Source organism: Palaemon carinicauda, chromosome 41 (genome assembly GCF_036898095.1).
Source record: "Palaemon carinicauda isolate YSFRI2023 chromosome 41, ASM3689809v2, whole genome shotgun sequence".
In the NCBI taxonomy this organism is placed as follows: domain Eukaryota; kingdom Metazoa; phylum Arthropoda; class Malacostraca; order Decapoda; family Palaemonidae; genus Palaemon; species Palaemon carinicauda.
In genome coordinates, this window is record NC_090765.1 from 32,037,578 (window position 1) to 32,053,480 (window position 15,903).

The following is a 15,903-nucleotide window of genomic DNA, read 5'->3' on the forward strand; positions in this document are numbered from 1 at the left end:
ACCAACTGACACAACGAGATGTAAACACCAGGGTTACCAGATTATTTTCACTGAATTATCATACATGAACCTTAAAATTCTCGTTTTTTAAACCAAAATTATCGTACACACTTTCAACATGATTATTAAGGAGTAACATATATAGTTTATTTCAAGGTATTTTAGTCTAATTGCTTAATCAAACACACACACATACATTGTATATACCCAAGGTATGTATCGTACATTGTACCGGACCCAAAATAATCGTACATGTACGATAATTATCGTACGAATGGCAACCCTGGTAAACACAGGCTACACAGCTGATTTGGGATTGAGTTGCCAGTGCTCGCTATTTATTACTCGTCCAAATGTGTTTCCAAATAACCCAATTGGCGTTACTTGGGAGAGTAACATCTGTCGGAACAAGAAACGTTAGTTATCGCCCTTATCAGCTCCTGCAGATTAATATGAAAAAACGAGAAACCGACAGAGAGGTTTAGCAATTAAGTTCAGAGCGGTGCCTTTTAGCAGTTGCAAATAATCAAATTGTTCTTCATTTTCCTTATTTCCACTATAATAAAAAAAAACTTTATTTTGACAGAACTGTACATCTGAATGTAGCCGCCTCATTTAGAAAAAGTCCCTTAGTCTTAGATTATATTTAACCTATCAAGAAAAAAAATTTTAGTTGAAAAGATATAATCTTGTCATTCGAAATGCCGCATTTTCGAGCAAGAGCCAAAAAGTTCATCAGAATTGAATTATTAATTATTTTCATTTCATTGTAAAGGCGTTTCATTTGCACCAGAAATATTCATAATTAAGATATTATACTGTAACCCCATTATGTTAGAGTGAAGTAATAATTAGACGTAATGAAATAAAGTTTAGTACTATGTGAGAAGACTGGGTATGATTAGGCCTATGTTACCGAACCTGTAGCAAGACTAAATTTGAGGAGGCTGTTATTCATATCATTGAGCTAGTTTTAATTAGACGTAATTAGACGTAATGAAATAAAGTTTAGTACTATGTGAGAAGACTGAGTATGATTAGGCCTATGGTACCGGACATGTAGCAAGACTAAATTTGGGGAGGCTGTTATTCATATCATTGAGCTAGTTTTACCCTTTAGTGTTTTTTCTCTTCTACCTATATTTCTACTAGTTTGCTTAATTTACTTTTTAATGTTTTATCGGGTCTCAAACCGGCGAAAGGCGAGTAGCAGGACACAAGAGCATTTGAAAACTCACGCAGTATGGCAACCTTCAAAAGATAAGAAAGACTTAAATTTCTTGAAAGACTTTATATTGTCAGCCTTCCTCATATCAGGTGGGGGTTTATCAGTTCATTGCACAATTTGTTGGCTTCATATTCATAAGACGAAGAACCGAAAATCGAGGTTCATCTTGGTTACAATAACATAAAACCATCGCGAATAGCATTACTTTTATTCTAAACATTATTCTAGCTAGGTCTCCAGTGTAGCTCAAATAAAACAGAAGTAGCCATATAATTTATTTTCATGTTGCCGAAGTGCAGCTCAATTATTTTTTAATCTTACTGCTATGCTCTGAATCTATAATAGTTTGACGGTTTTTCACTGTTAGTGACAAATTTTATCACGAGTTATTTCTGTCGAGTTCTACAACATACAGGACATACTGTGGTGGTATTCTTACACCCTTACCACAGGACAGTATAAATGCCATCCAATCCTTGACTCCATTTAGAAAAGCCGTAGATATCTCAATTGTATCCTCAATTTCATTATGGAGAAATAAAATTGTGTGACATTAATAAATAGCTTGAATTTTCCTACACGTTTCTGTACTTGGTATAAATGCAAAAGAAAAGCACTTGCCGCGGGTAGGCCTACTCCTCTTTAGACCCATAAGACTTTTCAGAGCGTGCATTGCACTTATCGCTTTGCAAGTGATATTTGAAATACCCAGATATCTACATTCTCAAACCCAATGGATCGTAAATCGTTTTGAAGTATTATATAGACAACTGCGCAGGATCAATTTAAACTAAGATGTCATGTTTATCATTCATCATTTCCAACATGACATTTGATTCAGAATATACCCTATAGCAGGCTTAATAGAAAATTATTGTCTATATGCTTTAGCTTTCCCCCAAATGACTAATTAGCTCCCCGAAAATAACATGCTCTAATATTCTTAAAATGAGGGACGAATTCGAAAGTTATATACGAACTCAAGCTCCAGTATTCAAGAATACCTTTAAAATGACTCAGCTATATAAAACTTGAGGGTAGGCCTACACTTAGGTACACTTTTCTATATTATATAATTCCTCTTGTTTTGCTAAAGTTTTATTCATAGTTTACACATGAGATTTTTATTCTAATGTTGTTACTGTTCTTAAAATATTTTTTTCATCCTTGTTTCCTTTCCTCACTGAGATATTTTCCCTGTTGGAGCCCCTGGGCTTATAGCATCCTGCTTTTCCAACAAGGGTTGTAACTTCGCAAGCAATAATAATAATAATAATAATAATAATATATATGTACACTACAGTGTTTTAACTTCAGGAAGGTTCACAAACTAGATCATATAAACCTGCAAAATGCCGGCGATCGGGCACACTATTCTGTCTTATTTCTCTCCAACTTGTTTTGTTAAAGTTTTTATAGTTTATATAGAAAATATTTATTTTAATGTTACTTTCCTTAAAATATTTTATTTTTCCTGTTTACTTTCCTTCCTGGGCTATTTTCCCTGTTGGGGCCCCCGGGCTTATAGCATCCTACTTTTTCAACTAGGGTTGTAGCATTGGAAATAATGATAATAATAATAATAATAATAATATGGTAGTGATAGTGGGACTGCTTGACTGACTGAGGTGTGCAAGGTATATTTCACTGTGGGAAAGGTCTCGAAGGAACTGGTTAGAGTAATGGATTGTCCAGCTGCAAGAAGGTTTAACTAATTGCATTATGACTCATACCAGTTTATTTCATATATGATAGAATACACTGTGTCTTTAATAGTCTTTATTAAACATGTAGCTACATAGAATCAAATCATGTGTCGTGAAGAATTAGTTGAATTTAGCTTGAATTTTTGTATTTTTCCTTTGTAAGAAAATCACAAACTTATCAGTAAAACTCTTCTGGCTGGCTAAAGGATTTCTTAGGGGCCTTACCGTTGCCTAGGAGCCTGTTGTGTAATATACATATATATATATATATATATATATATATATATATATATATATATATATATATATATATAAAAGGACATAGAAATTGCTAGCTATTGATACAAAGACGGTAAAACGTAATATTTATTTCTAAAATGTGAATTGTGAAATTCTCTCTCTCTCTCTCTCTCTCTCTCTCTCTCTCTCTCTCTCTCTCTCTCTCTCTCTCTCTCTCTCTCTCACACACACACACACACACACACACACGCACAAATCAGTCATGCTTCTGCCTACGAATTCTGACAAAAACAAACTTTGCTTCCATCATAAAAAATTTAATGGCTCTCCAGAACCTATTATTCACATCATGCATTCATAACACCCTCGTCATTGTTTCTCCATCGATTCTGTTAACATTTTCTCTTTACTCATGAATTTTTCACATTAGAGTTTCCCCAAAAACACTTGATCAATGAACCTTCATACTTGCCTAACCCAACAGCGTTCTTCCTTGTTAATTCCTCTGTCACCCATCTTACTTTTTAATCAAAATTTTAACATTCTTGAAGCTACCTTTATCAGATTCACCTTCTTGCAGCTGGACAATCCATTACTCTAACTTGTTCCTTCGAGACCTTTCCCACAGTGAAATATACCTTGCACACCGTAGTCAGTCCAGTAGTACCACTATCACTACCATATTATTATTATTATTATTATTATTATTATTATTATTATTATTATTATTATTATTACTTCCTAAGCTACAACCCTAGTTGGAAAAGCAGGATGCTATATGCCCGGGGGCCCCAACAGGGAAAATAGCCCAGTAAGGAAATGAAACAGGAAAAATTAAATATTTTAAGGAAAGTAACAACATTAAAATAAATATTTTCTATATAAACTTTAAAAACTTTAACAAAACAAGTTGAAGAGAAATAAGACAGAATAGTGTGCCTGGGTATACCCTCAAGCAAGAGAACTCTAACCCAAGACAGTGGAAGACCATGGTACAGAGGGTATGGCACTACCCACGACTAGAGAACAATGGTTTGATTTTGGAGTAGCCTTCTCCTAGAAGAGCTGCTTACCATAGCTAAAGAGTCTCTTCTACCCTTTCCAAGAAGAAAGTGGCCACTGAACATGGCAGCACGTCACTTGTAACCCCGTCAATTTCCTTAAGTCATTCCGTTCTTTAACCTCTTAGTCGCACTTATTTCAACCTCAACAGTCACTACTACGCATGTGCAATATCACTCAGTTCTGTTTCTGACACTCCGCCTTCAACAAAGCTCCAGAATAATTACTTCCTCCACTTATGACTGCATCAAAGTTCAAAATCATTTCACAGCCATTCTCTTTGCATTTACATTTCAATAAGAAAAAAACTACTTTTTCTTCCCGAAGTTCAGAGAGAGAGAGAGAGAGAGAGAGAGAGAGAGAGAGAGAGAGAGAGAGAGAGGGGGGGGGTCCAATGTAGCAGTACCTGGCCAGCCAAAGGACCCAATAACTCTAGCGGTAGTATCAGAACGGGTGGCTGGTGCCCTGGCCAACCTATTTAAAAATACGCTCTCCTTCCTCCGTTTCTTTCACCCTGGTTCACAGTTCATCCCCTTTCTCCTCATTTACTCTTAACACTTCTTTCAATACAGCTCACAATACTTAATTAAATTTACAGCAACATTTTGACAATGTTCTCCCCAACCTACATCCCCGTTGATCTTAGTTTCAACTAAATAATGATCAGACATACCTCCAGCCACTCCATCGTTGCATCCAGGACTTTGCCCTTCTTTCAATCCTGTACCAACACATACTCTGGTAAAGTATTTTCCTCGCCATTCTATTGGTCTTATGCAGACTTAATCAAATTCCTCTTCAGGTACCTAGTATTTCTAACAATCAAGCGTCTCTCCCGATGCATTTCTACAGAACTCTCTCCATTCTCTTTTGCTTTAGGAATTCCCAACTTTCTATTATTATTATTATTATTATTATTATTATTATTATTATTATTATTATTATTATTAATTGCTAAACTACAACCCTAGTTGGAAAAGCAGAATGCTATAAGCCCAGGGGCTTCAACAGGAAAAATAGCCTAGTGAGGAAAGGAAACAAGGAAAAAATAAATATTTTAAGAATAATAATAAAATAAATATCTCCTATGTAAACTAATAAGTTCATCACTTTCTCTGTCACCTACTTTTGTATTTAAATCTATTTTTTCACACCATTCATCCTTTCATGATTACAGTTATATCACACACACACACACACACACACACACACACACACACACACATATATATATAAATATATATATATATATATATATATATATATATATATATATATATATATATATATATATATATATATATATATATATACTGTATATATACAGCAATCGTAAAGCTACATGAAGATAATGAGAAAATTCTGATTGAGAAAGGAGTTAGACAGGGAGATCTCATCTCTCCTAAATTATTCACAGAGCGCCTCGAAGTTTTTAAGAATTTAGATTGGGAAAATGTATGAATTACCATTGATAGGAAATAGCCTACCTTAATCATTTAAGAGTTGCTGATGACATAGTTCTATTTAGAGAATTATGTGAGGAATTGCAAAAGATGATAGAAGATTTGAATAGAGAAAGCAGAAATGTAGGCCTGAAAATGGATATGAGTAAAACTAAGATAACATTCAATGAGAATGCAGCTACAACAAAATCAAAGACTATGAACGGACCTCTAGATATCGTTAATGATCTCTTAGGATAGACAGAAAATGTTTCCCCAGGACGTGAGACCGAAATTAAAAGAAGGTTAAGCATGGGATGGAGAGTTTATTGGTAAACAAAATCCCACTTTCTCTAAAACGAAAAATATTTAACGAGATAGTCTTACCAGCATCAAATTATGCATCGGAAACCTGGAGCCTTGCTAAAGCCTTAGAACATAAGATAGTTACCACTCAAATAGCTATGGAAAGAATAATGATGGGGTTAACACTGAGGCAGAAAAAGAGCAGCATGGATACGAGAGCAAACTATAGAAAGCCCACAGGATATTCTAACAACATGTAAGATAAAGAAATGTACATGGGCATAGCCATATTACAAACTACAAACTCAAACTACTCACCTGTCTCTATCCCTTTACTGTCTTTTTAGTTTAATGGGTTAGCAGGTTAATTTTGAGAGTGTAAATCCAGACAATTCTGTGCAATAATTGCAAGGTTACTTACTTACTTACTTTTAGAGGTTTATTTCTCGCCCTCCATCAAACACTAAAGGTCTGTTCAGGTTATTCTTTTGTTTCTTTTTTTTCAACCTGGTTTAGATTTTGATATGGGACCCTCTCTCTTATTTTTGTACACTATTTTTAGGACTAAGGGCCTTCACTGAATCGTAATATAATCCATAATATAATTCAATAACTAGAAAAGTTTATGTAACTCGATAACTGCCATTAGACTGGCATCTACATTGTTTCATCAGTTTAGCCATCCTTGTATTAAATTCCACAGTACACAACCCAAATAGTATAATGGTGTTACACAGGATCACAGTGTTGCAATTTAGAGATATAAATATGAATATGTCATTGTCAGTACTAACTGCTCATTAACCCTATGTCCTATCTTATTCCTCAGTACACACCCCAAATAGTATAGTAGTGTTACACAGGATCACAGTGTTGAAATTTGGAGATATAGATATGAATAGGTTATTGTCAGTACTAAGAGGCTCATTAACCCTATGTCCTATCTTATTCCTCAGTACACACCCCAAATAGTATAGTAGTGTTACACAGGATCACAGTGTTGCAATTTGGAGATATAGATATGAATAGGTTATTGTCAGTACTAAGAGGCTCATTAACCCTATGTCCTATCTTATTCCTCAGTACACACCCCAAATAGTATAGTAGTGTTACACAGGATCACAGTGTTGCAATTTGGAGATATAGATATGAATAGGTTATTGTCAGTACTAAGAGGCTCATTAACCCTATGTCCTATCTTATTCCTCAGTACACACCCCAAATAGTATAGTAGTGTTACACAGGATCACAGTGTTGAAATTTGGAGATATAGATATGAATAGGTTATTGTCAGTACTAAGAGGCTCATTAACCCTATGTCCTATCTTATTCCTCAGTACACACCCCAAATAGTATAGTAGTGTTACACAGGATCACAGTGTTGCAATTTGGAGATATAGATATGAATAGGTTATTGTCAGTACTAAGAGGCTCATTAACCCTATGTCCTATCTTATTCCTCAGTACACACCCCAAATAGTATAGTAGTGTTACACAGGATCACAGTGTTGTAATTTAGAGATATAAATATGAATATGTTATTGTCAGTACTAACTGCTCATTAACCCTATGTCCTGTCTTATTCCTCAGTACACACCCCAAATAGTATAGTAGTGTTACACAGGATCACAGTGTTGCAATTTAGAGATATAGACATGAATATGTTATTGTCAGTACTAACTGCTCATTAACCCTATGTCCTATCTTATTCCTCAGTACACACCCCAAATAGTATAGTAGTGTTACATAGGATCACAGTGTTGAAATTTGGAGATATAGATATGAATAGGTTATTGCCAGTACTAAGAGGCTCATTAACCCTATGTCCTATCTTATTCCTCAGTACACACCCCAAATAGTATAGTAGTGTTACACAGGATCACAGAGTTGAAATTTGGAGATTTAAATATGAATAGGTTATTGTCAGTACTAAGAGGCTCATTAACCCTATGTCCTATCTTATTCCTCAGTACACACCCCAAATAGTATAGTAGTGTTACACAGGATCACAGTGTTGAAATTTAGAGATATAAATATGAATATGTTATTGTCAGTACTAACTGCTCATTAACCCATGTCCTATCTTATTCCTCAGTACACACCCCAAATAGTATAGTAGTGTTACACAGGATCACAGAGTTGAAATTTGGAGATATAAATATGAATATGTTATTGTCAGTTCTAAGAGGCTCATTAACCCTATGTCCTATCTTATTCCTCAGTACACACCCCAAATAGTATAGTAGTGTTACACAGGATCACAGTGTTGAAATTTGGAGATATAGATATGAATAGGTTATTGTCAGTACTAAGAGGCTCATTAACCCTATGTCCTATCTTATTCCTCAGTACACACCCCAAATAGTATAGTAGTGTTACACAGGATCACAGTGTTGCAATTTAGAGATATAGACATGAATATGTTATTGTCAGTACTAACTGCTCATTAACCCTATGTCCTATCTTATTCCTCAGTACACACCCCAAATAGTATAGTAGTGTTACATAGGATCACAGTGTTGAAATTTGGAGATATAGATATGAATAGGTTATTGCCAGTACTAAGAGGCTCATTAACCCTATGTCCTATCTTATTCCTCAGTACACACCCCAAATAGTATAGTAGTGTTACACAGGATCACAGAGTTGAAATTTGGAGATTTAAATATGAATAGGTTATTGTCAGTACTAAGAGGCTCATTAACCCTATGTCCTATCTTATTCCTCAGTACACACCCCAAATAGTATAGTAGTGTTACACAGGATCACAGTGTTGAAATTTAGAGATATAAATATGAATATGTCATTGTCAGTACTAACTGCTCATTAACCCATGTCCTATCTTATTCCTCAGTACACACCCCAAATAGTATAGTAGTGTTACACAGGACCACAGTGTTGTAATTTAGAGATATAAATATGAATAGGTTATTGTCAGTACTAAGAGGCTCATTAACCCTATGTCCTATCTTATTCCTCAGTACACACCCCAAATAGTATAGTAGTGTTACACAGGACCACAGTGTTGTAATTTAGAGATATAAATATGAATAGGTTATTGTCAGTACTAACTGCTCATTAACCCTATGTCCTATCTTGTGAAGTGCAATGGACAAGCTATAGACTAACCCTATTACTCGGACCAAGAAGAAGAAGAAGAGCCATACTCATTGCGTGTGGTTATGTTTATTTTGAATTGTATTTTGAAAAAAAGAGTTTTTTACCAGTTATGGAATCGGAAAATCCAACAGACTTAAAGAAAGTTCTGGATGCTTTAAATAATAGCAAAAATTTAACCCATTGGCACAAGGCACCTAAAGACTTCGGTCCTGATAATCCTGAGGTAAGAAAACCTAAACCTTTTTTCCTTCTTGGTCAGGTTCCTCTGACATTCTTGCAGATATAGGAGCGTCTGTAGATTAATACTATTTGACTAAATAAAAGAATTATGCTGTAACCCCAAAAAACCTATATCTAACCATATTTTATTAGTTGGGTTACGCTCTCTGCGACTCCCCAATTAACTTGATGTTGTTGATAGTTTATTATGTGACATGTCTGTTTTGACGCTGTTTCTTATTTTAGAATGATTTATTGTTAATTTGTTCTCATCATTTATTTATTTCCTTATTTCCTTTCCTCACTGGGCTATTTTTCCCTGTTGGAGCCCCTGGGCTTATAGCATCTTGCTTTTCCAACTAGGGTTGTAGCTTGGATAGTAATAATAATAATAATAATAGTGGCAAGTGTGTCCGCTATTCTACACATTACTCCACAAAGACTCCGACGATTGAAAGTGCAGCTTGATTAAAATGATAAACGAGAATTGGCAATTAAATAAAGGCATTTTAATTAGGAAGCTGTTTGATTGCAATGGAAATTAGAAATAAGAATTGATTCTCTAAGTGGAGTAATGTGTAGAATAGCGGACACACTTGCCACTAATCCGCATAAAGTTAATTGGAGCGTCACAGAGAGCGTTACCCAACTAATAGGAGCCTTTGTGGTTTATGGGGACACACCGAGAAAAATGGACAACAACTAACCCAAACTCCCTCCCCCCTAACCTGACCTACAAGCTGTGTCCTTACCTTCCTAATGACCTAACGGGGGTCTAACACCCCCCTGCGACCCCCCAACCACTGTCGCTATCATACAAACCCCACAAACCCAACCTAACCGAACCTAGTAGTTCCCAGGTCACAAGCTCCCAGACCCCCTTCTTGGGCTGAACTTAGAAAATATGAAATAACTTCATATTATGGTATATCGGATCATAGTAAAGTACATCTTCCCCATAAGGAAAAACAATTGGGCAAGTAATAAGAAAGATATCGCCCTGTCCCGATAAACTACATTCACCCCCAATCGTCTTATAGTGACCAATCAGCACTTTAATTGGACACGTGACTTTTAGCCCGTATCTCGGGACTTTTTATATACAATCTCCTAGCTTCATTTTGAGAGCGATGCTACTGTTTTTTATTTGTATTTTCATGCTTGATATTCTTTCACTATGAAACAAATATAGAAATAGGACCTAGCATGAGGTTCTCCACCTAACCTAACTTTGGATGCCATGACTTTACCTACTTTTTCTACCGTGGTCTATGCCTCTCCTGTGAACCCTCCCTCCCAGGATGTCATGTCCTTACTTTAACATGTGTCTTACCATATTGTTTGGAGGTGTGAATCCGTGGTTATCCACTAGGCCAATGATCCTAATATGGTAGAGAAACTGACTAACCCGCTGGTGATAATGACACGATCACGTGCGAAAATATTTATTGCCGTAAGTGATCCAATGACACGAATTACTGCATCATACTTAACGTATTTTTGAGGGAAGTTCAGCATAAATACGTGGTTCACACAAGGAAAATAAAATTCACACCACAAGAGGGAAGATAGTCGAGGGACATGCGGAGCCTAAAGGAAAACGGGTAGTAGCAGAGTATGCGTGGCAAGCTTATGCTGATTTCCAATGAGAACTATTTTTTTTTTAATTTACGCTCGCGTTGAAAATTTTTTCTAGGCTGGTTTGTGCATATGTAAATAATTGCAATATACATGTCTCATACTTGATTAGGAAGTCCAATCTTTGTACTTTTATATGGTATATAAAACAACATAACAGTATTAACGCTTCTATACAAAAATTAGTAGGTTGGCTAAGGCACCAGCCACCCATTGAAATACTACTACTAGAGAGTTATTGGGTCCTTCAACTGGCCAGACAGTACTACAGTACATTGGATCTCTCTCTGTGGTTACAGCTCATTTCATCTTTGCCAACACATAGCCTACACAGAATAGTCTGGCCTATTTTATACACATTCTCCTCTTTCCTCATGAACTTAACTCTGAAATTACCAAACAATTCTTCTTCTCTCAAGAGGTTAACTACTGCACTGAAATAGTCAAGTGGTTACTTTCCTTTTGGTAAGAGTAAAAGAGACTCTTTAGCTATGGTAAGCTGCTTTTCTAGGAGAAGGACACTCCAAAATCAAATCATTGTTCTCTATTCTTTGGTAGTGCCATAGCCTATGTACCATGGTCTTCCACTGTCTTGGGTTAGAGGTCTCTTGCCGGAGGATACACTCAGGCATACTATTCCATCTTTATTCTCTTCCTCTTGTTATTTTTAAATTTTTATCCTCTTGTTATTTTCAAGGTTTTATAGTTTATATATCAAAGATTTATTTTGATATTTTTCTTAAACTTCTTGTAGTTTTTCCTTATTTCCTTTCCTCACTGAGCTATTTTCCCTGTTTGAGCCCTTGGGCTTATAGCATCATAATTTTACAAGGGTTGTAGCTTAGCAAGTAATAATAATGATAATAATAAATGTTATCGTAAAAACGCCTACAACAAAATTGCAAAACTTATTCTGTTTTCAAATGGTAAATCGTTCAATATTTTTCCAACAATACACACCTGCACTGAGTAAACATAGTTATGTGATGTATTTACTTCCAATGAAATTACCTTACAATGTAATGTATTGCAGCTTAATTATTTACTTACTTTTACTTTACTTTTGGATGACACTCTTGGCCCTCTTTCTGCCGAAGTCGGTAGCTACAGAGGGCACGACGAAGACATCAATTTAGACCTTGTAGAAGGGGTCCATCTCACCCGATTGGTAACAATCAACAAAGATGTGCGTCTTCAGTTTTCTCTTGAAAACATCGCAGTTCAAGCTCTGCTTCACCTCTAAGGGGAGCTTATTGAAAATTCTAGGAGCGCTTCTTTCAAAGGCTCTAGTACCAACATTGGTCCTGCTTCTCAGTTCCTCGAGACGATATGGATCGTCACTGTGTCTCAAGCTAACTACAGTATCAGGGCGAAAACTCCTCAACATATTTCTCATATACGAAGGTTTCTCAAATTTTGCACTGAAATTCTCTATGTATTTGCTTTTCAATAAAATTACTGCAGCAAAATTACCACGATGAAATTACAGCGAATCCATTCTTCCAGTAAGTGTTGTGAGAGAGGAAGACTCAATTAGATTTTTTTCCAAGTTGATGATTTTATTCTTAACTAGTGTCACTTTATTTTGGACTACAGTATATTGCATAAGCAAAATAAATCTATTTTATGACACATTGAAATAATGGTATTTTTTTATTCTTTTAGAGAATTTATAAAAACACTTGTATAAATAGAGATTTAAGAGAGCTTTTTACCACTGTATAGTATAATTTTTTTTTCTAGCTTTTGTACAGTATTATGCTTCTCTAACTACTTTTTCCTTGTCTATGTTCTGTACTTGTGGATTACCCCTGTTGTCTTCCTTTGTTGAATAATTTTTGTAATTCTTTGAAATATGATTACTCTGTAAACTAAAGAACATTTATATTTTATTTAATCAACAATAGTTCAGGTTGAGTAAAGCTATTTATTTTAAGCTATAAAGCATTGAGTGTATGTGATATATTCCAGATACGGTATTTACTTTTTGGTTTTCCATTACAGTTTTCGGATTACAATAGGAATGACTTAACAGATCCAGGGGACCTGAGTCTTATTAGCTTTACCGAGGAATTTGCCTTTGGTGATGATTCGTCTGGTGAAGATGCTGGCGATGGAAATACTGAAGAGGAGGAGAATGAAGATGAAGAACAGAATTTAGTTGATGACATGCCTCCAGTTGTTGGAACATCATTGGATTGGTATGTTTTTTTTTTCTTAATTTCTCTGCTCTTTATTTATTTTTGTGTGTGTGACTTCATTCTCTAGTCTTCATAAAGATGGTTGCCATGCCAAATAACTTACAGTACAGCGGGATCTAAGGTTACAAATTTAATTTGTTCTTGTAGCGAACTCGCAACCCAAAATGTTTGCAGACCAAAACAATTTTTCCCAAAAGAAATAACTTAAATTCTCGATGCATTCCACACATCCAAAAGCACAACAAACTAATCTCGTTTCCTTTTTTTTGTTAAAGTAAGCTCCCTTTTAACAGTATTAATTGCTATGATTTTCTCCTTTGGCTTGAGAGTCACACAAATTGTCGACAAACGACTGTACCACGCGCATTCCGTGATTATGCATCTGAGTAATTTCTTTTTTCAGCTCTAAGGTTATCATCTACTTTTCATCTTTCTTGATCATCTTTGGAGTTTATTGTTTAAATGCTGTAATGTGTACTGTTTATATTGTCACAGTGAACAATATTTTACCGTTCTAGGCGATATATCTTAGCAATTCATGTTTGCCAACTGTTATACTCGTATGAGCGGATGAGCAACTTGGTGGGGTAATAAGGGCTTTAGGTGTGGAGTGAAATGACTCCCTAAATCTCGATGAAGTCACTGGCAGCAGGGTGACGGATTGGTTTTAAGGCAATGGACAAACTGTTTCTTCGGCTTTTACTTATGATGCATGGCGGTTGATCTTACTAGAATTAGTATGGATTGGCAGGGGTCACTTGCCTTAGTTAGATAGGCACTGCGCATCACAAGGAACTGGCTATCCTTTGATGTGTCTAGCCAATGAATCCTTTATGGATTTAGTCAGTCATGGATAGAGAAGATGAAAGAATGGCCCCCAGTCCTGGGCGTAGCGGGGTGCTAAGAATCGCCCGGTTTATAAATACTAAAGACAAACTGAAAATAGGTAATTGGAATGTTAGAACCATGAATCAGATTGGGAAATTACAGCAAGTGGAAAGTGAATTTATGTAATATAGTTTGGATATATTGACCTTAAGTGAAACACGTTGTAAGGGGATTGGTAAGGAAACTTTAGACCAAGATAATATATATATCTACTCAGGAAGATCAGATTGAGTTGGAAGAAAAGTTGTAGGAATGATGAGGACACCAAGAGCAGAAAAGGTATTAATGGAGTGGAAAGCTGTAAATAGCAGATGTTTACTAGCAAAGTTCAAATCAAAGCAGTGCAATATGAGTATTATAGTTTGCTATGCCCCAACAAATGATTCCCCTAAAGAAAGGAAAGATGAATACTATGAAGAACTTCAAAGTGTAATAGATGAGATCTCAGAGACAGATATGAAAATTGTGATTGGCAAGTTCAATGCTAAAGTTGGAAGGAATATTTAAGGGATAGAGAATGTTATGGGTGTCGATGGTCTTGGCAAAGTTGCAAATGAAAATGTAGCACATTTCATAAGTTTCTCTTCAGCAAACAATCATGTCATTGGAGGTACTCTTTTTCAACACAAGAACATCCACAAGTATACATGGACTTCCCCATGTGGCAATTACAAAATTCAAATAGATCATATTGCCATTAATAAAGAGAGAAGGAAGACTCTTGAGAAATGTAAAAAGCTATAGAGGTCCAGATATTGGTAGTGGTCACCAGCTCCTCATTGCCACACTGAAATTAAAACTGAAAGCACCCAACAGAAAAATAGATAGAATACCTAGGTTTATACAAGTAAGCTTCTAGAAGTAGAGCACAGAGAAACATTTGCAATTGTATGTAAGAATCAATTTTTTAGCAATTTGAATAAAGAATAGTGTATAGAGTAGGGAATATGTTTTTGAAGTTTGTTATATACTCTAATTGATTGCACAGTAAGTTTTATTTTTCAATATTAATCTTACCCGATAATCATGTAGCTGTCAACTCTGTTGCCCGACAGAAATCTACGGTCGGGATACGCCAGCGATCGCTATACAGGTGGGGGTGTACACAACAGCGCCATCTGTGGTCAGGTACTCCAGTACTTCTTGTCAACACCACCTCAATTTTTCCTCTTGTCGTGCCTCCGGCTAGACCTACATGGATACGCTGTTGATTCTGGAGTTATTGTTCACGATTTGGTGATGTATTTGCTCTAGAGTTTAGCCTTCGCTATTCAGGAAGCTTTATCATTAGCTTAGCAAGTTTTTTGGAATTAATTTGATTTAATTTTGGTGACGAAGAGAGTATGAACTCTCTTTCACTTTTAAATGGCCGACCCTTCCCTTAGTCGGAAGTGTTGGTGTCGAAGAGAGTATAGACTCTCTTTCTTAATTTTGCTTAACAAAGTTATAGATTTATTTTATATCTCTCCGCCTTTTATAGGCCTCTTCGATTAACAAAATGCGACCTTTCCTAATAGTAGGCGGTCTTTTCTTGGAACCGAAGTTAATTAACATTGAGCCCGTCATTTCGTTTTTACCTGTTAACATTTTATGCTATTTTAATGTTTTTGAAAGAATTTCTTTGTTAGTCTCGTACTGTTTTCAAAGTTGAACTAACGTTTTGTTTTGTCTCTGCAGTTGTTGACGTTCAGAACGTTCAACTTGCGCTCTATCGTTACGATAGAGAGAGAGATTCACGGTTTCACGTTGCAGTAAGAGTAAACCGATTCTAGCGTTTTGTTCATTCTTTCTTAGCTTAAATGGTTTTAATTCTAATAAAGGAACTTTTTATTTGGGAAATCTTTCAGTTTTTT

General features: G+C 35.7%; 1 protein-coding gene across 1 annotated transcript in view; it reads left to right on the plus strand.

The window, feature by feature from the left end:
* The first annotated feature begins 9,113 nt into the window (after positions 1-9,113).
* Positions 9,114-15,903, plus strand: part of Gle1 (nucleoporin GLE1) — a 46,168-nt gene continuing 39,378 nt past the window's right edge. Inside the window, exons 1-2 of the mRNA XM_068364459.1 lie at positions 9,114-9,327; positions 12,966-13,162. Coding sequence (XP_068220560.1) covers positions 9,214-9,327; positions 12,966-13,162 — 311 coding nt within the window. The 5' untranslated portion in view covers positions 9,114-9,213. The remainder of the gene's footprint in view (positions 9,328-12,965; positions 13,163-15,903) is intronic.